The sequence below is a fragment of the Zootoca vivipara genome, chromosome 10, assembly GCF_965207765.1.
Source record: "Zootoca vivipara chromosome 10, rZooViv2.hap1.1, whole genome shotgun sequence".
Taxonomy (NCBI): Eukaryota; Metazoa; Chordata; class Lepidosauria; order Squamata; family Lacertidae; genus Zootoca; species Zootoca vivipara.
The window spans coordinates 44,130,855-44,157,922 of NC_142593.1; the positions used below are offsets into that span (position 1 = coordinate 44,130,855).

General features: G+C 45.4%; 2 protein-coding genes across 3 annotated transcripts; both read right to left on the minus strand.

Moving 5' to 3' along the window:
• Positions 1-5,598: 5,598 nt before the first annotated feature.
• LOC118077220 (F-box only protein 4) lies at positions 5,599-15,432 on the minus strand. Of its 2 annotated transcripts, none has more exons than XM_088653120.1 (7): positions 14,914-15,432; positions 13,202-13,433; positions 12,040-12,260; positions 9,205-9,277; positions 8,406-8,575; positions 7,992-8,170; positions 5,599-6,816 (listed from the first exon to the last, which is right to left on the minus strand). In XM_088653120.1, exons 1-7 carry the CDS (start codon positions 15,425-15,427, stop codon positions 6,727-6,729), a joined length of 1,479 nt encoding a protein of 492 aa, XP_088509246.1. In that variant the 5' UTR covers positions 15,428-15,432; the 3' UTR covers positions 5,599-6,726. The 2 variants fall into 2 exon arrangements, with proteins under 2 accessions (XP_088509246.1, XP_034956610.3); XM_035100719.3 differs by having other exon boundaries at positions 13,202-13,437; positions 14,792-15,431.
• Positions 15,433-16,083: 651 nt separating this feature from the next.
• Positions 16,084-26,346, minus strand: RIMOC1 (RAB7A interacting MON1-CCZ1 complex subunit 1). Its single transcript, XM_035100718.3, has 6 exons — positions 24,683-26,346; positions 23,658-23,764; positions 21,630-21,776; positions 19,617-19,748; positions 18,776-18,890; positions 16,084-18,129 (listed from the first exon to the last, which is right to left on the minus strand). Exons 1-6 carry the CDS (start codon positions 24,777-24,779, stop codon positions 17,843-17,845), a joined length of 885 nt encoding a protein of 294 aa, XP_034956609.1. The 5' UTR covers positions 24,780-26,346; the 3' UTR covers positions 16,084-17,842.
• Between the last annotated feature and the right edge of the window lie 722 nt (positions 26,347-27,068).

Sequence of the window (27,068 nt, forward strand, 5' to 3'; positions counted from 1 at the left end):
TGAAACCAATTTAAATAGTCATGGCTTCCCCCAAAGAATTCTGGGGGCTGTAGTTTCTTAAGGGTACTGAGTGTTGTTAGGAATTCCCTGTTCCCCTGGCAGAGCTACAATTTCCAGAGTACCCTGTGAAGGAGAATAGATTGTTAAACCACTCTGTGAATTGTTAGCTCTGTGGTTGTCTGTATAGGATAGGCATGGTCAAACATGGCCCTCTAGATGTTGTTGGCCTACAACTCCCATCATCCCTAGCTAACAGAACCAGTGGTCAGGGATGGTGGGAACTGTAGTCCCAAAACAGCTGGAGGGCCAAGTTTGCCATCACTGGCCTAGGGTGTGGTTGGTTGTCTTTGATTGGCTGTAGTGAAATTTGCTTTAATGTGTGAGTGGAGTGTGTATGTGTGAGTGTTTGGATCAGGTTAGCCAGATTGATTCAAATGATGTTGGTGGGTTGTTGTCTTGTTGGGCTATATATGTGATAAAGGGGAACCATACCGGGGTGAAGGACATGCCCCCATGTCAGTTTCTGTTTGTTGGTTAGTTTTTCTAATAAGGCTGTTCCCCATACTATTTGATACCATCGGTCTATGCTTACTCCTGACAGGTCTCTCCAGTGTCTGGCTATGATGCTTCTAGCTGCGGAGAGTGCATATTCCAAACCCTTCCAGTCTGGATTCCCCTAGCCCTACTTTGCAAATGAGCCAGCAGACTTTTAAACAGGAACATCTCCAAGCTGCTATTCTCCCATGGGAAAATTCATCTTTGGGTTTGTTCCTCTAAACGGCTTCAATTTAGTTTGATGTTAGCACTCGTCAAGTAATATGCAAGCCCTACCTTCCAGAGTTTCCAAAGCTAAAAGCACTTGTTTTGGTTCAGTTACCTCATATGCTAATTCAACTTTCAGCAAAAAAAAGCCCACAGGAATAAACATTGGCAGTTTGATGCTGCTTCACAGACTTGCTAATGGTGCTTATTTAGAATATCGTTGTTACATTTGTTTCGTACGCTGATCCTTTAGGAGACTAAATTGCAAGCAGAGGGAATCATCTGCTAGCAAAACAGCACATTGGAAGGTCTATTATTATTACAGCCTCTCTGGTAGGTTTGGTCTATGAGAGGGATAGTCATTCCCAGGGGTGCCAAATCTGGAAATAACAGATTCTGGTCCCTGGGCAGAGCCTTGGATGGGATGCCTATGGGTCATGGGGCAAAGTCAACCCTGAAGAGATCTTGCAATGCTTTCAGAGAAGGGTTTGTTGTGGGGTGGGTGCTCAGACAAGCATTTCATCTTTTTTTTTTTGAAGCATCCACACAAGTTAATGCAGAGTTATCTTTCTGGAGTAGGGTGGTGGTGGGAGGAATCCTGTAAGTTTTTTGTAAAAAAAAAATAGACTGTTGCCAATGCCCCATTTTAAGATCTGAACGACACCTTACAATATGAAGCTCCCTTAGGATGGAGGCAGAGTCAGGACCTGACATTTTTTGGTTGGCCCAGAGGATGGAATCATAGAATCGTAGAGATGGAAGAGACCACAAGGGCCATCCAGTCCAACCCCCTGCTGAGCAGGAAACACCATCAAAGCATTCTTGACATATGCCTGTCAAGCCTCTGCTTAAAGACCTCCAAAGAAGGTCTTTTACTAAACAAGCCTGCTCAACTCCCTCTACTCTGCCCCTATTCCGAGTGCACTTTCCGTTTCTTCTTGGTTGCCATTTCCTCAATCTTTCTTCTTTGTAGGGAATTCCACATGTTACATTCAGTGAGGGAACAATCTGCGTACCTATGTACACAGCTGAGCAGTACAGTCGTACCTTGGTTTTTGAACAGCTTCGTTCTCAAACGTTTTGGCTCCCGAACGCCGCAAACCTGGAAGTGACTGTTCTGGTTTGCGAACTATTTTTGGAAGCCGAATGTTCTGATGGGGCTTCCGCTTCCGCGGCTTTCTGCAGCCAACCAGAAGCCGCACTTTGGTTTCCGAACGCTTTGGAAGTCGAACTCATAGTTATGCACAAGGTCAATGAGTCTACAGTATCCCCATACGCACACACACAACAGCTGAGCTACACTAGGGCTGCCAAATGTCCTGGACGTATACAGGATTCGGCCCCTCGAATTCTCCGCAATCGGCAAAACATCTGGGGAAACCCGGACGAATGGCTACTCATTCCAAAATTGTTTTTTTCAGGAAAAGTGCTTTAAAAGTTCAAATGTTTGTCCCACCCCCCAAAAAGCTCAACAACTCTTTCACAGAAACATAATTACACACACCTGGATGCAAAATGCAGATAGATAAAAAGGAACTAGATTCCCCCCACCCCAAATTCTGTTCTCCACTCCTGTGTAACATAGGTGACATCTGGTGGCTGGGAAGGAGATGCAATAGTTTGAACACTTGCTTGCAGGTTAAGCCTGAACTGCATAGTAAACATAAGGTAAAGGTAAAGGGACCCCTGACCATTAGGTCCAGTCGTGACCGACTCTGGGGTTGCGCGCTCATCCCGCATTATTGGCCGAGGGAGCCGGCGTATAGCTTCCAGGTCATGTGGCTAGCATGACAAAGCCGCTTCTGGTGAACCAGAGCAGCACATGGAAACGCCGTTTACCTTCCCGTTATAGCGGTTCCTATTTATCTACTTGCATTTTGATGTGCTTTCGAACTGCTAGGTTGGCAGGAGCTTGGACCAAGCAACGGGAGCTCACCCCGTCACAGGGATTCGAACCGCCGACCTTCTGATCAGCAAGCCCTAGGCTCAGTGGTTTAGCCCACAGCGCCACCTGGGTAAACATACTTCTGAGTAAACATAGAACTCCACAACAACTTAAGAGCAGGGCTTTCCAGGGGGGAAGCATCCCTCCTGAGACACAGTAGGTGCCCACAGTTTGTACTTTTGAGACACAACTTAAGACATATTTGTTTCGACAGGTTTTTCCAGCTGACCCAAAAGGTGTACATTCTGCATGGTTTAAAAACCTAGCTTTATTTATCTCTTTGGTACTGTTTCATCGTTGTTGTTTTTACGTAAGTCACCTTGGTCTTGAGGGGAAGGCGATTCATAAAATTTTATTTATTTATTTAACAAAACAGAATACTATAATTTGACCGTAGCAAAACCTTCAGGCAGTTTAAAAGTATTAGAATGATCAATTTAAAATCATTTAAAGACAATTAACAGTAAATTAAAACACGTCTGTATCTACAACTGTTACAACTCCCCGCCCCCCCTTTCCTGTGTCCTGCTTTGTCTATTGCCCTCCACTAGTTGGGACAGTGAAGTCTACATTTTTGTTTTATGTAAACTTATTTTTTTACATTTATACCACACGTTTCCGCTAAGATGCTCAAGAGTGGTGTCCATGCCTCCGCCAATCTCACTAGTCTTACACGGTAGGTTAAGGCAAGAGGCAGCCACTGGCCTAAGTGAGCCTCATGGCCGAGTCGGGATTCGAACTCTCATCTCCCATGTCCTAATCCAGCATGCCAACCACTATTTCACACTGGCTCCAACTTCTGCAGGAAGACTTCCTACTTCAGGGGAATGGGCATAGCAATGCAAGGCGGTGGTAGAGCTTAGCCATATACATATATGCATTAGGCTATAGATTATACTGTAGGCACGTACTCAAAAGGAAGTGGCTTGTGAATTTGGGACCTTTTAGTTAATAGGAAAGGCAAGTAAGAGTGGGGGAAGAAAGTGGATGGAGAAAGGTGTTCTTCCTATTTCATAATACTAACCAATGAAGCTGAATGCAGGCACATTTAGGACATTTTTTTTTTTTACATCTGGTGGGAGGGCATCCCACAGGGCGGGTGCCACTACCGAGAAGGCCCTCTGCTTGGTTCCCTGTAACTTGGCTTCTCGCAGTGAGGGAACCGCCAGAAGGCCCTCAGCACTGGACCTCAGTGTCCGGGCAGAGCGATGGAGGTGGAGACACTCCTTCAGGTATACTGGACTGAGGCAGTTTAGTGCTTTAGAGGTCAGCACCAACACTTTGAATTGTGTTTGGAAACGTACTGGGAGCCAATGCAGGTCTTTCAAGACCGGTGTTATGTGGTCTTGGCGGCTGCTCCCAGTTACCAGTCTAGCTGCCGCATTCTGGATTAGTTGTAGTTTCCGGGTCACCTTCAAAGGTAGCCCCACATAGAGCGCATTGCAGTAGTCCTAGCGAGAGATAACTAGAGCATGCACCACTCTGGCGAGACAGTCTGCGGGCAGGTAGGGTCTCAGCTTGCGTACCAGATGGAGCTGATAAACAGCTGCCCTGGATACAGAATTGATGCAATACATAGTTAGAACTGTAGAATTCGCTTCCACAAGAGGTAGTAATGAACAGCATGTCTTTAAAAAACGGTTAAGACCAAGGTTTCCCAAACTTGAGTCTCCTGCTATTTTGGGACTACAATTCCCATCACCCCAACCACTGGTCCTGCTAGATAGGGATGCTGGGAGTTGTAGTCTGTCACGGTCCGGTCGACGGGCGGTTGAAGCCCTGGCTGAGGACGTCAGGACCAGAGGTAAGATGGTGGTGTAGAAGCAGGAACGGGTGCAGGGCTGGGGGTCCAGCAGCAGGCAGTTGCAGGGTCAAGGAGCCGGGCGGAGGCGAAGGTCTGGGGGGTCGAGGAGCAAGGCGTTGGCAAGGCGAAGGTCCAAGGGTCGAGGAGCAAGGCGACGATAAGGCGAAGGTCCAAGGGTCTAGGAGCAAGGCGAAGGCAAGGCAAGGGTCCAAGGAGCAAGGCGTCGGCAAAGCAAAGGTCCAAAGGTCGAGGATCAAGGCGTCGGCAAGGCAAGGGTCCAAGAGTCAAGGAGCAAGGCGTCAGCAAGGCAAGGGTCCAAGGAGCAAGAGGCCAGATGCAACCAGGCAGGGATAGCGTTGCTGTGGCCAAGAGCTGAAGGGAAATGCTGGGCTTTTATCCCTCCCAGCTCCTGCCACCAGGTGCAGTGAGGTATCAAGTGGCCTCACCTGAGTGGCCACTCCTTGCTTCTCCAGCACAAGCTGAGGCAGGCCCCATTCCTGCAAAGCACTACAGGCCCCAGAGCCCGACTCCTGCCCATACTCCTGACATAGTCTAAATAAACAGCTGAAGACCTAAGTTTGGGAAACCCTGGTTTAGACAAATGCATGGAGGATAAGGCTATTGATCACTGCTAGCCATGATGGCGATGCTCTTCCTCCACTGCTGGAGGCAGTATGTATTAACTACAGCTAACTTTTGGAGGAGTATTTTGAGTTTTTCTCCTTTGTTTTATTGTATCCGGTGCCACGCCTCCCTTGTTCTGGTTTTCATTTACCAACTGGCAGCTTCTCACAGTAAACACGCATCACTGTGAGAAACAGTAGACACACATGAAGAACTTTATCCACCCAAAGACATGGTGAAATTCTCCTTGCCGCAAGTGGGCATGCAGTAATGCGTATGCGACTGAATGTGTTTCTAAAAAGAAAACCTTTTCTATAGTCGGCCAAACTCAATGACCTTCAAAATACCCCCTCTGTATAAGCGGACATTTAGTAGGGCATTCAACCTCATATGGCCAAAGGAAAAACCTCCATAGTATTTTTTTTCTTCCTGCAATGTTCCAACAAAAAGAGTAAACAGAAAGTGCTGCGATATCATTTTATTTGTCCACTTTCACTTTTCACCTTTTTCCTTCTGAGAAAGCAATATTTGTAGTTTCCAGTAGAACTGGGTTCAGAAAGGCATTGCATTACATTTCAAGTCATTGTGTTTGGTTTTTGTGCGAGTTAGAGAACAAGAGGTAAGGTTTGATTGGTTGTTCCCAGGGAATTTGACCAGAGCAAGTTTCTTTGTTGTGATGTTTTAAGTGGTTTTCTGAGACATACGATGAGAGAGAGAGAGAGCAAAAGAAAGAAAGAAAGAAAGAAAGAAAGAAAGAAAGAAAGAAAGAAAGAAAGAAAGAAAGAAAGAAAGAAAGAAAGAAAGATTTTGTATGGGTTTGACCACTGAAGAAGGAAAATCATTTTCGGAAACATGTTGGGCATTAACAACAAACTTGGGTGGGGGCACATGGCAAACCTTTCTCTTATGTGCACTTGATAAAATGGTCATTCATATTCTCCACTCCAAGAGGTCTCCACCAGTTACCCATCTATTGTACTGTTGAAGAGATTCCACTAAACATGTGCATTATGGTCCAGAATTACCTGATTAAAACCTTGACATTCCAACCTGCACTGGATACTGTCAGCACCATAAACAGCCTGACACAACTAGAATCCAGCAAGCTTGGCATCACCACGTGGCATCTTTGGGCAGCTGCCAGTCCCTGCCCCCCCTTACTTTTTAAATAAATAAATCTGGGGCTCAGGACTGAGTGCCTACCATCGTAAATCTCCGGTGCTGCTCCGGAGCAATGTTACATTGCAGCCAATGTGGAAAATTTAAATGGCAGCAGCCTGGCACCTCTCAGAGGAGATTTACTTTTGGTTAAGCCTGCCAATGGGGAGGGGCACTAGCATAAGAGGAGCGCCTCCGCTATGCCAGTGCCCCCCCCCTTGAGGTATAACCCCTCCCTTTTCTGTATTATCCAGTCGGCATTTTAAATAGCAACAGGCTTAAGGGCAGCGTTGGTCCATGTTAGGCACAAAAACCTCTTCTCAGCTCATTCCAAATTAGGGAGAAATTGTGCCCGCCTCAAGTCTTGCTTGTAAATAAGACATTTGTTTTCTTTTTCTTTTAAATCACACTGGCATTTGTAAACATGCCTGATTCACTGGGCATTTTTACATTCGGTTTGTTCCAGTAGCCACTGAATTCCATCTACCAGTCCATCCAACGTGGAAACTTCAGTATCCTGAACCTGTAAAAGCCAAGAAAGAAGCAAATGTCAGTATCTTACGCAAAGCTAAGGTGCTTGAGGTTTCAGCTTGATCAGCATGGAGCTGAAAGCCTGCTTTCTGCAGGCATTGCCTCTGTGAGCGAATTTCCTGTGGGGTGAACCGTTTTACACTGTTTATCTGGCCGGCATTGGCTCCACCAGTCACCAGCTAAAGCCTGCTTTCCCTTGGCAATGCACAACTCGCGATGCATCTTAAGGCTGCCAATCGGCAGCTGCATCTCTGCCTGTCCCACACCTGATTATCACATATGACATCAGATGTGGGCAGGTGAGCACAGTGCAGGGAAAATGCCCTTGTGGGTTAAGTCTGGCCTGCAGGCTGCTACAGACATACAGCCGTACCTTGGAAGTCAAATGGAATCCGTTCCGGAAGTCTGTTAGACTTCCAAAACATTTGGAAAACAAAGCATAGCTTCTGATTGGCTGCAGGAAGCTCCTGCAGCCAATCAGAAGCTGCGGAAGCCCTACTGGACGTTCGGGTTTCAAAAGAACGTTCGTAAACCAGAACACTCCCTTCTGGGTTTGCGGCGTTCGGGAGCCAAAACGTCCGAGTTCCAGGGTGTTCAGAATCCAAGACTGTAATCCTTTGTAAAAAGAGGGGGGGGAGCCATCTTGGTACAGTACAGGCAGTTCTGTAACCTACGGTTAAATTCTATACAGATCTACTCAGAAGTCAGTCACATTGGGTTTAACAGGGATTACTCCTGGGTTAAACCACAGAGCCTAGGGCTTGCCGATCAGAAGGTCGGCGGTTCGAATCCCCGTGACGGGGTGAGCTCCCATTGCTCGGTCCCAGCTCCTGCCAACCTAGCAGTTCAAAAGCACGTCAAAGTGCAAGTAGATAAATAGGGACCGCTACAGCGGGAAGGTAAACGGTGTTTCCGTGTGCTGCTCTGTACGCCGGCTCCCTCGGTCAATAACGCGAGATGAGCGCCGCAACCCCAGAGTCGGTCACGACTGGACCTAATGGTCAGGGGTCCCTTTACCTTTACTCCCATATAACTGAGAGCCTCAATTACACCAAGTGGAATAATAGCGCTTCCAGAATCCATTGTCAATCTGTTTCACAATTCCGAAAGTGGAATGCAGGCTGGGGCAGATACTTAAACAAAACAAACAAGGGAAAAAAATGCTACCATCCATGGCTGCGGGCCAAGCAGGTTCAGCTGCAGCTGATGCGCCATGTAAACACAAGGAATCCTCTCAATCTCAGCACAGGAAACGCAGGACAGGACAAGCAGAGGCCTATCTGTAGGGCCAAGGGCTGGGTCAAGCATTGCCGCCAGCCAGTCAAATTCAAGTTGACGGTTTTGTCCTGCAAAAAGAGAGTGAGGGAGATAAAGGATTTGCCACCCTCTGCCAGCTGTACCCTAAAAGCTATGCTGGCATCATTCAGAAGCTCTTACATTTATTTAGTTTGTAAAGGTTTTCATTGGTACAAAGCATATACACACAACAAACCATACAGGATACAACAGATCCCCCAACAGATTGGGTGGTATAGCCACATAATTATTCCTTTTTGACCCGCATACAGCAAAGCTCCTTACTTTTATCTGCCTCGGCATCTGCAGCGTAGATGAACCCATCGATTTGTCTGCACATGTTTTTAACGTGCTCAGTCAGATTGTGCTGCGTTTTCCCATCAACACTGGACTCCGCAGAGAACATCTTGTTGACAGGATCAGTGTCCTCTTCCTTCGCTCTGAGCCTTTCCTTGCTGGAAAGAGAGGAGAGAAACCAGTTTCTTCAGAAACTGTGCAGGCAGGCAGGCAGGCAGGCAGGGAGAAACTATGCAGAATTGAAGTTGTTAAGGACTAGTGCAGGCATCCCCAAACTGTGGCCCTCCAGATGTTTTGGCCTACAACTCCCATGATTCCTAGCTAACAGGACCAGTGGTCAGGGATGGTGGGAAGTGTAGTCCAAAACATCTGGAGGGCCGAAGTTTGGGGATGCCTGGACTAGTGCCTTAAGAAAGAAGAGTGTAGTCTTTTGTACACATCTAGGCCAAGCTGTACAAGCAGACGAACAATTCACAGGTCTACTCTGGCTCTTGGAGATCCAAGTTTCCACATTCCTGCTGAGTGAACAGAGCAAATGAGGCCATGTCCCAGATTGTGGCCAAAGGTTTCCTTGGAAGAAACTTGCACAGAATGAGTACTTCTTGAAATGGGCTTGCTCTCCTCTTGAGACAATCCAATTGGTGTTTGAAAATTCCTGTGTGAATCTACATGATGATGGAATCTAGAATTTTCTTCTTTTGGGACAATCCTATCCCCATTGGAATACCGTTACTCGAGAAGAACAAAGGAAGCAAGCAAAAAAGGAGCACCCCGGATAACAGCTTACCTGGTTTTTGTATACAATATCAGAATGACAAATTTCTGACCATTCAAACGAAATGTGACTCCTGAGCCTATCCCTGTTTGAAACAAAGAAAGAAGAAATGAAAGGTGAAGAATTTGAGACATGTTCAAATCTGGTAGGTTTTCAGAAGATTATTATTATTATTATTATTATTATTATTATTATTATTTGAATCCTGTCCATCTTGAGGGCATCCTGAGCAAGTTTTCAGATGACACCAAATTGGGAGGGGTGGCTAACACCCCAGAGGACAGGATCACACTTCAGAATGACCTTAACAGATTAGACAACTGGGCCAAAGCAAACAAGATGAATTTTAACAAGGAGAAATGTAAAGTACTACACTTGGGCAAAAAAAATGAAAGGCAGAAATACAGGATAGGAGACACCTGGCTTGAGAGCAGTACATGTGAAAAGGATCTAGGAGTCCTGGTAGACCACAAACCTGACATGAGTCAGCAGTGTGATGCAGCAGCTAAAAAAGCCAATGCAATTCTGGGCTGCATCAATAGGAGTGTAGTGTCTAGATCGAGGGAAGTAATAGTACCACTGTATTCTGCTCTGGTCAGACCTCACCTGGAGTACTGTGTCCAGTTCTGGGCACCACAGTTCAAGAAGGATACTGACAAGCTGGAACGTGTCCAGAAGAGGGCAACCAAAATGGTCAAAGGCCTGGAAACGATGCCTTATGAGGAACGGCTTAGGGAGCTGGGTATGTTTAGCCTGGAGAAGAGAAGGTTAAGGGGTGATATGATAGCCATGTTCAAATATATAAAAGGATGTCATATAGAGGAGGGTGAAAGGTTGTTTTCTGCTGCTCCAGAGAAGCGGACACGGAGCAATGGATTCAAACTACAAGGAAGAAGATTCCACCTAAACATTAGGAAGAACTTCCTGACAGTAAGAGACAGTAAGAGCTGTTCGACAGTGGAATTTGCTGCCAAGAAGTGTGGTGGAGTCTCCTTCTTTGGAGGTCTTTAAGCAGAGGCTTGACAGCCATATGTCAAGAATGCTTTGATGGTGTTTCCTGCTTGGCAGGGGGTTGGACTGGATGGCCCTTGTGGTCTCTTCCAACTCTATGATTCTATGATTCATCTAACTGGGTTGCCCCAGGCAGCTTCCAATAAATATAAAAGCATAATAAAACATCAAACATTAAACATTAAAACAAAAACATTAAAAGGCTGCCTTCAGATGTATTCTAAAAGTTGTATAGTTATTTATTTCCTTGCCATCTGAAGGGAGGGCATTCCATTACCAAGAAGGCCCTCTGCCTGGTTCCCTCAGAGGCAGCCTAGTGTGTCATTTGAAAGCATGAACTGGAAATTCCCCAGATATAATAGATTGGCACTGATATTAGGCAAACTGAAGCAGCTGCTGTTTTAAGTGTCAGGACAACAGAGTGGGTTTTTTTGTTTTGTTTTTAAATTGTGCAATTAATTATTTAGGCTCTGCTCCAGGGAGGGACAGAAGGGCTTATGTAAATTTTCTAATTCAGGTGCTGAAATAACTTCACCAACCCTGGCTTTGGGCGTGTGGACAAATAGGCCAACTTGATCCTCTACTTTGTTGTTGTTTTGTTGTTTAGTCGTTTAGTCGTGTCCGACTCTTCATGACCTCATGGACCAGAGCACGCTAGGCACTCCTGTCTTCCACTGCCTCCCGCAGTTTGGTCAAACTCATGTTCGTAGCTTCAAGAACACTGTCCAACCATCTCGTCCTCTGTCGTCCCCTTCTCCTAGTGCCCTCCATCTTTCCCAACATCAGGGTCTTTTCCAGGGAGTCTTCTCTTCTCATAAGGTGGCCAAAGTATTGGAGCCTCAGCTTCAGGATCTGTCCTTCCAGTGAGCACTCAGGGCTGGTTTCCTTCAGAATGGATAGGTTTGATCTTCTTGCAGTCCCTGGGACTCTCAAGAGTCTCCTCCAGCACCATAATTCAAAAGCATCAATTCTTCGGCCATCAGCCTTCTTTATGGTCCAGCTCCATACAATACTACTGGGAAATCCATAGCTTTAACTATACGGACCTTTGTCGGCAAGGTGATGTCTCTGCTTTTTAAGATGCTGTCTAGGTTTGTCATTGCTTTTCTCCCAAGAAGCAGGCGTCTTTTAATTTCGTGACTGCTGTCACTATCTGCAGTGATCAAGGAGCCCAAGAAAGTAAAATCTCTCACTGCCTCCATTTCTTCCCCTTCTATTTGCCAGGAGGTGATGGGACCAGTGGCCATGATCTTGGTTTTTTTGATGCTGAGCTTCAGACCATATTTTGCGCTCTCCTCTTTCACCCTCATTAAAAGGTTCTTTAATTCCTCCTCACTTTCCGCCATCAAGGTTGTGTCATCAGCATATCTGAGGTTGTTGATATTTCTACTTTAGGCAGCAAAAAGCCACGGCTTGGTCCTGTCAAATCTTAGTCCTCCATTAATTCACAGAAGCACCAACCTGGCCAGCATGCTTTAGGGGGGAAAATAGGTCAGTGGCAGGACACAATACCTGGAACCTCCGTCAGGCCAGCCCAAGACATGCTGCTCCCTGAGACAGCAAGACAATCCACTTGGCCATCAGCTGAATCCTACTTAAATACTGGTGATGGGAAAATATATTCAAAGGGTAGCTTGGTGTCTACAGGGGCAGGCTGCATAACACGCACACACACACACACACACACACACACACACACACACACACACACAATGTCTCCAGTTGAACTACATTCTGTAGCAGGGTCAACAAACATCCCCCTTCTTGAAGAAGGCTTCAAATGTTCACCATGGTCATTTTCGTTTGCTTGCTTAAAAGAAAAGAAAACTATGTTACCGTGCATTTGTCTAGAAGGTCTACCGGCCAGCGGCAAAATATGTGGGCTCGCCATCATTCTGTGCACCAAAGAGTCGTCCAGGTTTTCCAAGCCCGGCCCAAACATTGCAAAGCGAGGCTCTGCCTGAGTGGTCAGAGACTGGAGAAAGGAAGTGACGGGTCCGTAATAGGGCCGGCTGGCTTTTGGACATCTTTTACGCCTGGAGTAACACTTCTTGTACCTGTGTAAAAATTAATAATAATAATAATAATAATAATAATAATAATAATAATAATAATAAATTATTTATACCCTGCCCATCTGGCTGGGTTTCCCAGCCACTCTGGGCAGCTTTGACAGAACACCAAAATACAATAATCTATTAAACTTTAAAAGTTTCCCTAAACAGGGTTGCCTTCGGATGTCTTCTAAAAGTCTGGTAGTTGTTTTTCTCTTTGACATCTGGTGGGAGGGCGTTCCACAAGGCGGGTGCCACTACTGAGAAGGCCCTCTGCCTGGTTCCCTGTAACTTGGCTTCTCCCAGCGAGGGAACTGCCAGAAGGCCCTCGGCACTGGACCTGAGTGTCATGGCTGAATGATGGAGGTGGAGACGCTCTTTCAGGTATATTGGACCAAGGCCGTTTAGGGCTTTAAAGGTCAGCACCAACACTTTGAATTGTGCTTGGAAATGTCCTGGGAGCCAACGTAGGTCTTTCAAGACCGGTGTTACGTGGTCTCGGCGGCCGCTCCCAGTCACCAGTCTAGCTGCCGCATTTTGGATTAATTGTAGTTTCCGCAACAACCCACCCCATAATAATGAAAACTGATTGCCAAATCTTAGGAGAAGTAAGGCAAGTCTCAGCATGCATTGAAGGGCCCCACAAAGAACACAAGAAAATGCTCAGTGCTGAGAACTCAGAGAGCCCAACAGAATTTAATGATATATTAATGGGCACGCATATAATTGATGCCATGAGTTAAATAATGTTTACAAAAAGAGGCTTTAGCATGAAATTGTACCTTTAATTTACTTATTACTGAAGAGTGGCCCATTAATGTATGCTATCATAAATCCTTTTCCTTTTTTGTTTAAAAATAATATATATTCGGAGGCATTCAGCACAATCCTTCATATGCCTATAAAATGTATGTTACCTGTATGGAATTTTAGAGCATACTTACGCAGCCATGTAGTCACATGAGGCACTATTATGCAGCTCAAAAACGGATTTATTAAATATGTTTGCATCAGGGACTGACTTCCAATCAACAGAATGACAGGAAGGAAGATCGTGGATGAGAAAATAACGCCATAGCAAGGGATCCTGGATTGTTAGACTCCAGTAGCGATTGGTGCTTCCCAAATTACTCAGATCTTTGGGTGTGAGGAAGGACATGATGTATAACTTCACATCTATCTGGAAAATAAAATTTAAATATTTATACAGAAATCATTTAGGAAACATAAAAACTTAACAGCAGCTCCTGACAAAATTTCCCCTTTACATATATGTAAGAATGCATATTTTTTAAACAAGATTTACTGCAAAATATATGCCAGCGGTATCAGAACCAGGCAGATCTACACCATGTATATAGAACCCACAAAGTCCCTGAAAGAATCTTGGGAATGGTAGTCTCCCCCTAACAGAGCTATAATTCCCAGTACCCTGAACAAACAAGAGTTCCCAGGATTCTTTGGGGGAAGTCATAAGCTTTAAATGTATGGTGTGAATTTGCCCAGCAATGGACCTCCAAATAAAAATAATAATGGCATAATAATTATAGACAAATAAGCCCCTGATCTACCTAATAATGTCTCATAACAGCCAGACCTCTTTAATCACTGGATCCAGCAAGTATTACAATTTAATCAAAGCTAGGGGTGCTAAACAGGGTACCAGACATTTAATCCTTGGATCCAGCAAGTGTGAAAAGCACACCAAACCAAGTAATCACCTGGGTGATGGGTCATTAAGAGAGCAAAGGTCACTATGCAAGATGCCAAATGGGTGGGGCCCTCCCCCAGCTCTCAGATAAGGACAAAAGCCTGAGTTTGGGAGCACCGTCCTAGAGGAAAAAGATGCAGTCTGGAAAGGCAGAGGAAAACCCACAGAAGATGTTTGCTGCAATCCAAGGCTGTGGGTATGGGGGAAACAAGACCCTTTTGGAGTGTAACAAACATAGGTGCCAAGTTTTCCCTTTTCTCGCGAGGAAGCCTATTCAGCATAAGGGAAAATCCCTTTAAAAAGGGGATAACTTGGCAGCTATGAACAAAGGGGTTCCCCTGACTTCATCAGCACCTGTAGATTGACTGGGATTAAAGACTGGTACACATTTAGGACATTTACCCAGGTTTACACTTTACATGCTAATTGCTGGTGCTCATAAATCCACAGATTCCAATACATCCAATGAGATGACATTCTCAAGATCCAGTCTTTACACCTCCACCTCTTTGCATATCTCCCTTTCTAATACATACGGAGTCTGTCTTATAACATATCCCAGTTGTAACACAGAATTTTTTACTTAAATCCTAATAGTCACTAAACCTAAACATTTAGCACTACAGATCTATTATAATATTAAAATAAAATAAAAATTGGAAAGTGCAACTGCGTAGCGTCAAAGGGGCGGAGCCGTGAAGGGACCAATGGGAAGCCGAGCGAACAGGAAGTTCCAACGGGGAACTTTTGTCAACACTGCTGGAAGCGGTGGCCCTTCGCCTCGCTGGGATGCGCCAGGCGGACTCGGGGGAGGCGCGCTTACCGGCAGGGCCTCCAAGGCGTTGGGTGTCGTCATTGTCTGCTTCTCCTCCTCCTCTTCCCCAGCGCGATCGTCGCTCTCCGGGAGCCTCCCCGGCTGCTGCTGCTGCTGCTGCCCCCACTTACTGCGCAGGACGCGGAGGCTGTCTCGCAGGAGCGTCTCCAAGCGCTTCCAGTCCCCGCCGCCCTGCGCCATCGCTCCGGGGCGCACCGGCGACTCTCCCCGTCTCTTACTTAGCTGCTTCTTACTTAGCTGCGGTTCAGCATCCACGGCACTACAGCAGCTTGAATCCTGCGCCCTTTGGCGTCGGAGCCCGGATTCCACCAGGAGGTGGGTCTCAGTAGGAGGAAAGCGGCGTTCGCGCAAAGACGAAGCGCGCTGTGGCTCTCTGCGGCTGCTACTTGCGCGCAAGTAAGAAGGGGAAGTCTGAAGAAGAAGCCGCGCCTCCCACCGGGATTCTGCCTCCAGTTTGTTCCGGAGGCGTGGAAGGCATTCCGGCCGCCTCCCCCGCAGTCCCGCTGGCAACTGTGAGCTGCTGCTCCGGATTCGTGGCCAGCGCCACATAGTCTCTTGTATTAGCGCGCGAGCATCGCAAAAGCGAAATAAAAATGCAATAAAAATACGCTCCAAAGTACGCATGAATAGTGGTCAGGGATGATGTGAGTTGTAGTCAGTAACACCCGCTGGTTGGCTACAGTGGACAAGCGGCAAGCTTGTTTTCTGCTGCTCTAAAGGGTAGGGCCCAAACCATTGGCTTAAAGTTGTAAGAAATGTGGTTTCAAGCTCCACTTTGGGCAGAGGGGGTTGGACTGGATCACCCTTGTCCTCCCTTCAAACTCTGCAGTATTCTATTGACATGGCAGGAGTCACCAGCACTTCCACAAATCCATTCCATTCATTATCTCCCATCTGTTTTCAAACACCCCATCCCATCCCCCCAGCTTTTTCCCCTTCCATTTTTTGCCTCCCATCAGCTCTGTTCCTCAGCCCCACCACCCTATGCAGCTCTCAATCTTAAAAAAGAACCAGCAGACTTGGCTTTGAACATTGTTTCAAAATGATACAGAAATGGTACCTGACCTAATTATGACTACAAAAATTACAATTGCAAAAAATAAAAAAACTGGAGCTTACCTCCTATTATTTTTGAATCACTCAAAAAGGTCTTGTCTGTTGTAACAATGGCTATATCAACCTACTATAGGAGAATGCAAACTGACCCACTAAATTTATGGAGAAAGGAGTATTCCTGATATACTGGAATAATACGGTAAGTACAATGACAATGTACAACCTTATGTTGTTTTTCATTTATTGAAATGTTATTGTGTTGGATTTTCTTTTGCAATGATACATTTTTATTTATACAAACTTAAAAAATAAATAAAAAGAAGCTTCCATTGCACACCAACTGTTTTTAAAAAGCCTTAAATGTTGCACGGAGAGAACAGTGATTTTCAAGGAGCTGTCCGCCCTGCTGTCATACCAAAGTCGTGCCAATTAGGCCCTTTATAAACCTTATGTAGGATACAAGCATATATTTGTTAGCCCTCCCCTGCGGCATGCAACAGTTCCAAGGTGGGAAGCTTATTCGGTTCTCTTCCACCTAATCCACGTAGAAGAGGGAAAGTATGAACAGGCAGCAAAATGCAAAAAGGGTTGTCAAAGAACAAAACATTGCCAGAGCAGCCCAGCAAGGACTGAGCGCGTTCAGTGGCCACATGATGCTGAGTGGCTGGGAGAATGAAATATTCTAGAAAAGGCAGACAACCCAGAAACAGAGCACTTTACTGAGACATTGCTGCAGTTTTCACTTTTCTTCTCTGCTGGGGAGCAGAAATTCAGCAACATCAAAGTAGCTCCAGACATGGTAGCAACCCTAGAACTCCTGCAAACATGGAAATGACATCTAATTTTTATTACGCATCCTTGTGTGCTGCTTATCTCTGTGCATGGGACTGATGCCAAACTAGGTTTCCTCCAAAGTCTTAGGTATGGGTAAAATAATAATAATAGCAATAATAATAATATATAATGTAACTGCAGCTACTTGGTAATCATTTTTAGTTATTTCTACGCAATTTCACACGTTTTATGTACCAAGCAAAACTAAATTATGTGGATTTTAACCAGAACATTTTTCTTTGGTGCTGCTAACACAGCAGTATGACTTCACTCCCCGCCCCGGCGCACTCCATTGTCTCTAGATGGATGCCAACAACTTAGGTTTACCTGAAACTCTACCTGGAGACCTATACTCTGTTGGCAACTGGAGTAGCTTCAGAAGGATTACTGTAAAGTAACTTGTATGGCAGTTTCGTAAACTACAGAAATTAAGTCAAGATATACTCTGAAATGTTGTGTATTTGTTTATAGGCACAAATTATACCTTCAGATTTGCAAGGAGCTATACAAGGTTGCCCCAGTTTTGTTCTGGGAAAGCACACCATCCGCTTAAATCAGGGACAAGGAGCTGCCAGCGTCTCTGCCAACCCCAGCCCATAGCACCTTTCTACCTGGCCTTGGGTGCCTCCACCTAGGTCCCAACCCCCTCCTCTGCAACTCCCCCCATCTCCTCTGCTGCAAGCCAGCTACCTGCTTCCCAGTCCCTCCCTCATTCCACTCAGCAAAAGCGATGGCTGCTGGGAGAAGGAGAGTTGGGAAGCTCTAGTTGCCATTCTTTGCGGTCAGGCCTCCAAGATCCCTGGTGGTTTTCTTGACTCTCAATTCTCTCCAGCAAAAGCGGAAGCTGCTGCAAGGAGAATGAGTCAGACAAGATACTGGGAATAGGGGAAGCGAAGGTGGTGGCGTGAGCATCCTTGGCACCTAACCCAACAAACATTCCTATCGCTTCAGAACTTCCAAGGCCAACCGTGGTTAAGTGAAGATTTGGGGGAAGGGGGAAAAGTAATTTGTGGGGAGAGGGGGGAAAAAGCAGTGCTCTAACCACCCGTGTCATGTGGTCCCCAATTGATTATTTGCAAGGGAATGTAGCCTCTAAAAGGAAAAATAATGGCCTCTCCCCCCCCCATTTTTCAGTGGCCTTCAAGTCAATTAGGCAGAAAACTGCTTGAAATAGTCCAGTATGAGCTTTGCATTTTTGGTATCCCAGTCATGCAGCCTCAACGGTCCTTCGCACACAGTTATGTATTTCAAGAGCACTTTCTCTCCCATCTCTCGATAGTCCAGAACTTCGCTCTGTGAGCTTCCGGGTTGCTCCCTGCTCGATCCTGCCTCTACGCTTCGACTTCGTTCCTTGACTTCTCTGCAGTACTTCAGTCCCCAGTAGCACATTTCCCCGCAGTACATCATAGCCAGCAGGTGGGTGTCGCTAAATATGCCTGCCAAAGGTAGGGAAGAGAAGCAGCTGAAGGCGAGCTGTGTTTCTGAATAGCTACAACTTCCATCTAATACAGGCATCCCCAAACTGCGGCCCTCCAGATGTTTTGGCCTACAACTCCCATGATTCCTAGCTAAGAGGACCAGTGGTCAGGGATGATGGGAATTGTAGTCCAAAACATCTGGAGGGCCGAAGTCTGGGGATGTCTGATCTAATAGCTACATTTCGCAAATGACAAGGCTGCAATTTGTGAGTGACAAACATACAAGAGAAATCCCTAAAACTGCACCAAAGGTAATTTTGTGTGTGTGTGTGTGTGTGCGCGCGCGCACACACACACACATAAAACAAAAGTCAGCATTTAGTTGAATTATTCTGTCCCTCTTCACAGGTTCTGTAGTGTGCAGCATAAAGTTCCCAAGATGCTGGTCACAGATGGCTTATTCCAACTGGGATACCAATGTAGTCCTTGTGGAAAGGGGAGTGTGCAAGCCAGCGGCCCATGCATGGAACAATAAAGCCATGGTTTAGCATTGTGCCTGACCTGGGCTCAAGTGTGGGTGTAAGATTGTCTTTGATTTGTGGTTCTTTTAAACAACTCCTCTAAAAGAAAAGGAGACCAAAAAAGCACCATACGGAACATTTACCTTCATGTATTAATCTAGCCGTGTCTGTGTCTTGAAACACAAAGTCCTCAATGGGGTGATCGGAACATCTGAACTCAAGCATCTTCACCAAGTACTGTATTCCTTTGGTAAGAAACTGAAGGAGAAAATATAAGCACTGCATTTTATGTATTTAGTCTCAAACTTCCATTTCCTCATTCTGAAAGAATGTCCCCTCCCCCTTCTTCTAGTCACAAAGCTGAAAAAAACAGTAATAAATATATGACAAACAGGACTCAGTCATAGCATGACAGCCGTCGGGTGCAAAAGAACCGCTTAATTTACACAACTCCTAAAGAAGGCAAACACAAGCTGTTGCTTTAATACTGAGCCAGGCGACTGGACTTTACAGCTCAGTATTATCTACACTGATTGGCAGTAGCTGTTTGGTGTCTCAGGGCTGGGCAAGACTCCTGTCAATGGCAAAGATTGAACCTGGACCTTCTGAATGCAAAATACGGGGTCTACCACTGAGGTACATTCCTTTACCTACAGTCAGGTAACCTTTCAAACCTCTCTTGTATACTAAGGAAAAGAGACAAACATTGAATTGTAAATTAAATCTGGACGAAGACTGGCAGGATCTATGCAATCCCAAACATACTGGGCTTTATTTACCAAGTTAGTTGCATGACGTCAACTAACACAGCAATCCTAACCCCGGCAGGGCAGCAACAAAGCGTGATGGAGTGTTGTAGCCACGGCTGTATCCGCAGTCCTGCCACTCTGCTGGGCAAGACTGAAGGCAAAACCCTGCTCTCTCTACCGTTGTCTCCAAACAGACGGGTTCCAACAACAACTTCTTCAGCAGAAAGGGGTTTACCTTTTTAAACAAATCGGTCTTATTCATCAACCTCTCCTTCCTTCCTTTCACCGTGTGGCAAAACATGTAGAGTAAGGCTCCTCTCCTCCAGTAAAGGCATTCCAGCAATTCTACACCAAGCACTGCGAGTGGCTGGAAATGAATAAATAAATCTGATATCCACATTGATTAAGATGCCTAAACCTTGAATAAAAAGGGCAAACATAGCATATTTGGGAAAGAGTTGGTGGAATGAGTTTTGAGTTTAAAAAAATAGTGTTTCATATCTTTTAATATGAACGTCTCCCAACCGCATGAAACAAATCAGATTTGTATGCTGTATCCACACTCTCAGGGATTCAGATTTACAAGACACAGGAAACCCAACTGTTTGTAGAACTACATATATTGAACAGAGCTGACTGGGTGCACAACTAAAACTCTTCCACACGCAAAGCCTGTCTCAATTTATTTCCCCCCTGGGCTTCCCTCATTGCATTATCTCCATCATATTCAATTACAGTGGTACCTCGGGTTACAAACACCTTGGGTTACAAACACTTTGGGTTACAGACTCCGCTAACCCGGAAGTAGTACCTTGGGTTAAGAACTTTACCTCAGGGTGAGAACAGAAATCGTGCGGCGGCAGCAGGAGGCCCCATTAGCTAAAGTGGTACCTCAGGTTAAGAACAGTTTCATGTTAAGAACAGACCTCTGGGACGAATTAAGTTCGTAACCAGAGGTACCACTGTACTGCCTTAAAAGCAGCTGCACACATTTCACTCACGCTATTGGAAGCAGGTAACACACCAAACTTTTTTTTAAATTGTTTGTTCTTTTTGCAAAGTATAAGTGTCATTCCCTGGCTTATCCACAAATATTAGTTTCATAAATAACATTTAAAGAGAAGCAGTTGCTTGAGATCACACCCTTTCCACTAACGAAGGAACTCACATCTCATCTAATTAATCTTCAGGAGTTACTTTTGCATCGGCCTTCCTGCAGCAGCTTCCCTAGGTCAAAGATGAGAAATCTGCGCCTGTCCAGATGTAGCAGAACTACAGCTCCCATTATCTCTACCCATTGTCCATACCAGCTGGGGCTGATGGGAATTATAATCAAACCACATCTGGAGGAATGCCAGTTCCACATCCCTTCAACTCCTGCTGCCCTATTCAACAGATGGGAGGTTAGGCCAGAACTCGAGGGCGTATCAGTGTGAAGTGACATCTCTCTCCTTCATGGATATTTGAGACCCTGTTCCTGAATTTAGTTTTCATTTAAAGAGAGAAAAGGTCATTGGCCTTTTACTGTGGCAAAATAAAACAAAACAAGCAGGCAGGGTCCTATCAGAATGGGTGCAATCCAATGTACCCTTGAGCAAATCTTACTACAGTGAAACTTTCTTCTGCATGGAATATGCATAGGATTTGTGTCACACTGCCTTCCAGTAATCTAGCTAATGAGTAGAAATGCACTGAGGTAAAATGATGAGCAATATGTGCTTATTTTAAATATATAATTTCTTTTTCTTTTATTAAAATTCAATCTTAAAGCAACTCAGTGGGTGGTATTTAACTAAGTTTTACTCAGAGTAGAGCCACTGAAATTCATGAACACAACCAGGCGAGTTCCATTAATTTCAGCAGGAAATTACTCGGAATAAAACTTAGTTAAATAGCACCCAATAACTTTAAATTATGTTATGTTGCCTTTATTTAGATGCAGGCCACTGTATTGCATTATCCTCACACATCTTAGGGACCCCACCACCAACACAAAAATTCTGGCTTGAGGCCTGACAACAGTGAATTTCCCAAAATAAAAGTTAACACAGTTCAACACAACCATCAGGTGTCAAGTTAGTACTTATCGCTGACAATACCACTGAATGTTACAGGCTGAAAAATTTAAAACAAAGAAAATGGGAATACAATCTGAGCAGAGATACCGAAGGTAAGAGGGCTTAGAGGTTATTTTGTGTGTTACAAGAAATTTAAAGAAATATAAGCAAATGAGACTAACAGTACTCACTTCTTGAGATGTGCCACTTTCATCGATCAAGATCTCTGGCTCTGAAAGTGCGTTGATTAGATCCTCAACTTTCTGCAAAGAGGACTCCTCTGGAAAGTCCTCATCGACAAGCTGGTTCTCCTCAAAATATGTGATATCTAGGATGGCCTTTAAAAAGGTGGAAGAATATCAGCACCAAGGTCTGCAACCTGTTCTGTCCTTCCTAGTTGACTGTTCACCTTGTCAAAGTAAGCTCTGAGTAGTACTAAGTTAAGGCAACTTTCTAGGAAGGGGATTTAAAGCAAGTCTCTTCTACACTTCCCCATTCCTCTCCTGATCAGGCTGCAAGGATTTCTAAACCAGAAGTTTACAAACCACAGTGCAAAGGATGGATTTGCTAATGCCAGCATTGGGCTGGATTCAACCTGTACAGTGGTGCCTCGCTTAACAAACGCCCCGTAAGACAAAATTTTCGCTTAAAGAAAGGATTTTTCTAGCGGAGGTTGCCTCGCTAGACAAATTCGTTTTACGAAAAATTCGTCTAGCGAATCGTGGTTTCCCATAGGAATGCATTGAAATTCAATTAATGCGTTCCTATGGGCAAATTTTTTTTTAAAAAAAATTCAATGCAGTCCTATGGGATTCGCTAGACAAATTTTTCGTTATAAGAATAGACCCGTGGAATGAATTAAATTCGTCTAGTGAGGCACCACTGTACAAGTATTTTCGTTGCTGTATCCTGGAATCCCTTTCCCAAGATCAGGATAGCATGTTAGAATATATAAATTGGGGGGGGGGGACATGCATCACTGATCACTGCAAGACCACATTTACCTTCAACACTTCCAGGTCACCAATACATACTGTAACCTCAGAATTTGAAAATTAAACATCCTGCGGTGGATATTAACATAATAGGTCTGCTATTCTGTGCCTTGACAAATATACTGATGCAATGAATCAGCTCAGCACCTCAGTTTTAAGGCTGTTCTGGAAGGGCTCAACTTCAGTGGTATAAGACATGTTTTACAAGCAGAAGGTCCCAGCTTCAATCTTTGGCATTTCCAGTTAAAAAGGAATTAGGTTCTAGGTGGTAAGAAAGACCTTGCAATGTTGCTGCCAATCAGAGTGGGCAAAACTTGACTTTATCAATAAAAGCCTGATAAGGCAGTTTCCTATGTGCCTGCTCTACGCTGGCAAGAATTTGTGCTAGCAAGTATTGCTGTGTTTATCAACCACTGTCTTAAGTCATTTCACTTATATCTGGGGCAAGCAGTCTTAGCAAATCTAAGAACAGTGAAAGTCAGAAGTTATCATGTTATGGTTATATAACCATACCCAGTGCTTTTTTTCTATAAAAAATGTTTAGGGGTACTCTCTTTTTGACTCAAGAAAATCACCATTTTATAGTTCAAATTGGGAAAAATAAATACAGTAAATGGACAAAAGTGCAAAGATTCACAAAATGTTTAGGGGTATGTGTCCCCCTAGAAAAAAAGCACTGACCGTATCAAACCCTCTTAATTTCTTTAAAATAAAATTAAAAAATGAAACAGAAACAGTAACAGTAACTAAAATATATAACTACTCTACAGTTTAAGCCACAGAAAGATCAAGGCAGAAAACTGCATTTAAGCCAATTTAATAAGTCAATGGAATCACAAACATAAGCTCCTCTTAATCACCATTAAGCTAGTTTTTTATTTGTGTCACTGAAATTTGACAACAGCACCTCAGTTTATACATACAAGATAGGGTAAATAAAAATAATAATGTTTATACCATGCCCATAAACTAGTTCATGGACTGCACTGTCTGTTCCTTTAAAGTTAAACATACAAATCTAACATGTATTCACAGTGCTATTAATTTGAACCCCATTCCAGTTAAACCACAAACAAAGCATTTATTTCATAATGACTCTTTCACTGGGAAATTCTCTTATTCGCCCGTACGAACCATATTATAGTTCACATACTATGAATCCTATTGTCCAAGCATGCTCGAAATTGCAGCCTAAAAAGCTGAAAATTCATCACTGCACAGTACCTGCGTATAAAGTTGCAAGAGTTTAGAAAGTGTGCCATTTTCTCCAGGTTGGTTACAAAGGTCCGTCAAGTTTTCCAGTGTAGCAGAAGCTTGCATTAAGAAGGGATCTATTGATGAAAAGAGATAAAGACCTCATCAAAACACAATCCACATAAAACACTATTTCCCCACAAACATCATTGAGATCTCAAAGTATTCAGAACCTGTAAAACATTAGCGGCTCATGCAAAAGCTCCTGCACCACATGGGTGCAAAAGTTTTCATGTGACCCAGAGTTGTGTAGGGTTCAGGTAAAATCATACAGTGAGAAGGGACCACATGGGTCATCTAATCCAACCTCCTGCAATGCAGGAATCTCTTTCCCCAACATGGGGCTCCGAAGGAACTGTCTCATACTGAGCTACAAAGGTGCCACAAAACACTTGCCTGACTAGTACAACAATCCATTAGATTTTTTAACCCTTTCTGGATCCATGACCCCCAAGAAATTAGATGGGGCTCAAGTGTGATACAGAACCCCACCCCCCACCCCAAACCCTCACAACACAGATAATGAATTAGAAACCCTTTACAAATCCAGTATAAGGGCATCTGCTCTCAGCGGCAGAGCACCTCCTTTGCATGCCAAGACCTCAGGCTCATCCAGGTAGGGCTGGCAAGGTGCCTTCGACTGAATCCATCAGAGAGCCGCTGCCAGCCAGTGTTGGCAGCAACAAACCATATGCGCCCATGGTGTGGATCAGGCAGTTTCCTACGTCCTTAGATTTGCGATCCTATGCAGACCTAGACCTCTAAGCTGGGGAGAAGGCCATGCTTCTGGTTGCACAGCCATGGGCACATGCCTTAAAAAAGCCGCCGCCGGCGAAAAAACCCCCAAGAAATGGGAGGCTTTTAATTAAGAAAAAACAAACCCTAAAACCAAGGACCGCCCAGTTAAGCTAAAGGGGAGAGGGGGAGGTTCAATGCAAACAGGAAGCGCTTCTACCCCGCAGCGGTTTTCGCAGTTTTAACCACCCCGCTCTTACCCTCGAAGGCTTCTTCGCTTTGGCTCGAGCGCTGCAGCCTTCCTTTGAGCGCCGCAAGCCGCAGCCGCAGCTCAGCAGCGAAACCGGCCCCGGCCATATGAAACGCGCGGAGGTCGCTTCCTCCCAGGTCCGGGCTCGGAGCTGCTACGCAGACCACGCCTCTTTCTTTCTTTTCCTCGTCACGTGATATGCTCCAGCCCAAAGGAGGAGGAGGAGGATCGCCCCGCCGGGGAGGCTTTGTAGCCACGAGAGATAGGAAAAGGATAGAGGAGGGCCACTTGCCTGGATTCCTGGGTTTTAAACACCACCCCCCCCAGCCATCGATACTGTAGGTCTTGGTCCAGATTTAATTCACAGTGGAGCATTTGTCTCTTTTTCTTTACAAGATCGGTTTGAAAGGTGACCTGACTGTGGGCCTAAAAAGGACTATACCGCCTGTTTTTTTGGGGGGGAGAAGAGTTGTTGTAAAGTCAACATCAGCTCTTTTTTGAGTTTTGAGTTTGGAAGTAAGAAAAAACAAACTTGAACGCTCTTTCAGAATGGGGGAGTGACGTTCTCAGCCTAAATATATAATATGCGTAGCACTTAATTCCACCCCCCTTCGGTTTCTTGAAGATGCTTGAGTTCAGTCTCACCACCCCATTGAGGACTTCTTGTTACAGACACAGACAAGGCTAGATTAATGATGAAGATAAACATTTCCTTCCTCTCCTTTTCTTTCAGAGGAGTTGTTTAGATTAAGAACCATAAACCAAAGCTATCTTGGATATATACTAGCTTAAGCCACCCATTATCTCTGCCTCCATAGGCCCCATCTATAATTTTGATCATTTTTTTGCCTACCTTATGAGGTGGGTGGCTAAGTAGGAAGGAAGCATTCTGGACTAATTAAGAAATCAAATACCGGTAGGAACAAGTTAAGGACGTGTATTTCTACCTGTGTCTTGCCATCTTCTAGATTAAATGACCCTCACAGGAAAGCAATAGTTGATAGGGCAATAATCATCAAAAGTAAAAACATAACCAATAAAATTTCTAGGGGATTTGATTTGTACAGTATTTTGGAGCAGGGGGTGAGAACCGTATGTTTATTACACCACGACTTATGGAACTTCCACGCGGCCGCGACTGCACCACCCATTGTGGGGAATTTGCCTTCTGCAATGCGCGCATGCGCTCGCTAACCCAACACTACGCCACGCTTGGTCACGAATCAAGAGGCGGAGTTACCGGGGGAGGCGGAGTCCCAAGGGCAAGGGAAGAGCAGGCCCGCCCTCGCGCCGCTTTGAATTGACTTTTGAATTCAAAGCCGCGCTCGGAACGCTGCCCCTCCCTCCGCTCAGCAACCGTCACTTTCCTGCTGTTAGCGGGCGCGGTATACCTTTTGGCCGCCCTCTGCCCCGCTCGCCGCGTCCTGTCAGGGCGAGGGAAAGGAGGCCTGGCGGGTCCTTGTCCCAGACTAGCCCCGGCGCTGAGTGAGGCAAAGCTAGGGCGAGCGGGCAAAGGATGTCGCCGCCGCCGCCGCCACAGCAGCAGCCACCCCGGCGGCTCCCGCTGCCTCTGCCCTCCTCCTGCTCCGGGTGTCGCGGCCAACAGACCAGAATAACTGATCTGTGCCGGTGGCAGAGCATGATCTTTGTCGAGGGGACATTCGCGCCGGCTGCAAGGTGACCGGCGTCCCCCTGAACTGCAAGGCTGCCGACGGAGGAAATGGGAGGCCCACGGCATTGCCAGCTTTGTCGCCGCCCTGGGGTACAATACCCGCCTCACCCGCGTGTCGGATTTCGACGCCTGGATTCAGGAAACCAGATGGCTAACTCTCCACGATGACCTGAGCTGCCTTTTGCGGGACCCCCTCCCTCTTTTGCTAGGATCCTTCTTAGTCCCAGAATAAAGCAGCTGAGAAAGAAGAGGAAGAAAAGGCGCCACCCCAAGCCGCAGCAGCGATGCCCTGCGTGCCCAAACCTTGTGAGAGTTCGTTGCCGACAGTGACAAAACCAAACCAACAACTGGATGCTTTGCCAAATTCTAAAAATCCGCCTGGTCACCGTTTTTAACAATGAAAAAGAGGAGGGGGCCGGTCACTCAGCCTTACCTACCTCACAAGGCTGTTGTGGGGATAAGATGGGGAGGAGGAGAAGTACGTTTGCCGCCTTAACTCTCTGGAGGAAGGGAGGAAGATACTGTAAATGGGATGGGTAGGTAGGTGGATAGGAAGACAGGTTAATACCCCTCCCGTTTCAAATAACTCGCTGACATTCTCTGGATACAGTTGTGGTGGCTCACGGGACCCTCAGGATCAGCCAGCTCAGCAGCATATTGTATTACTTGGAGCAGCCATGAACTCAGCTAGGTGGCCTTTGACTCCAAAGCCAACTGAAGGCAT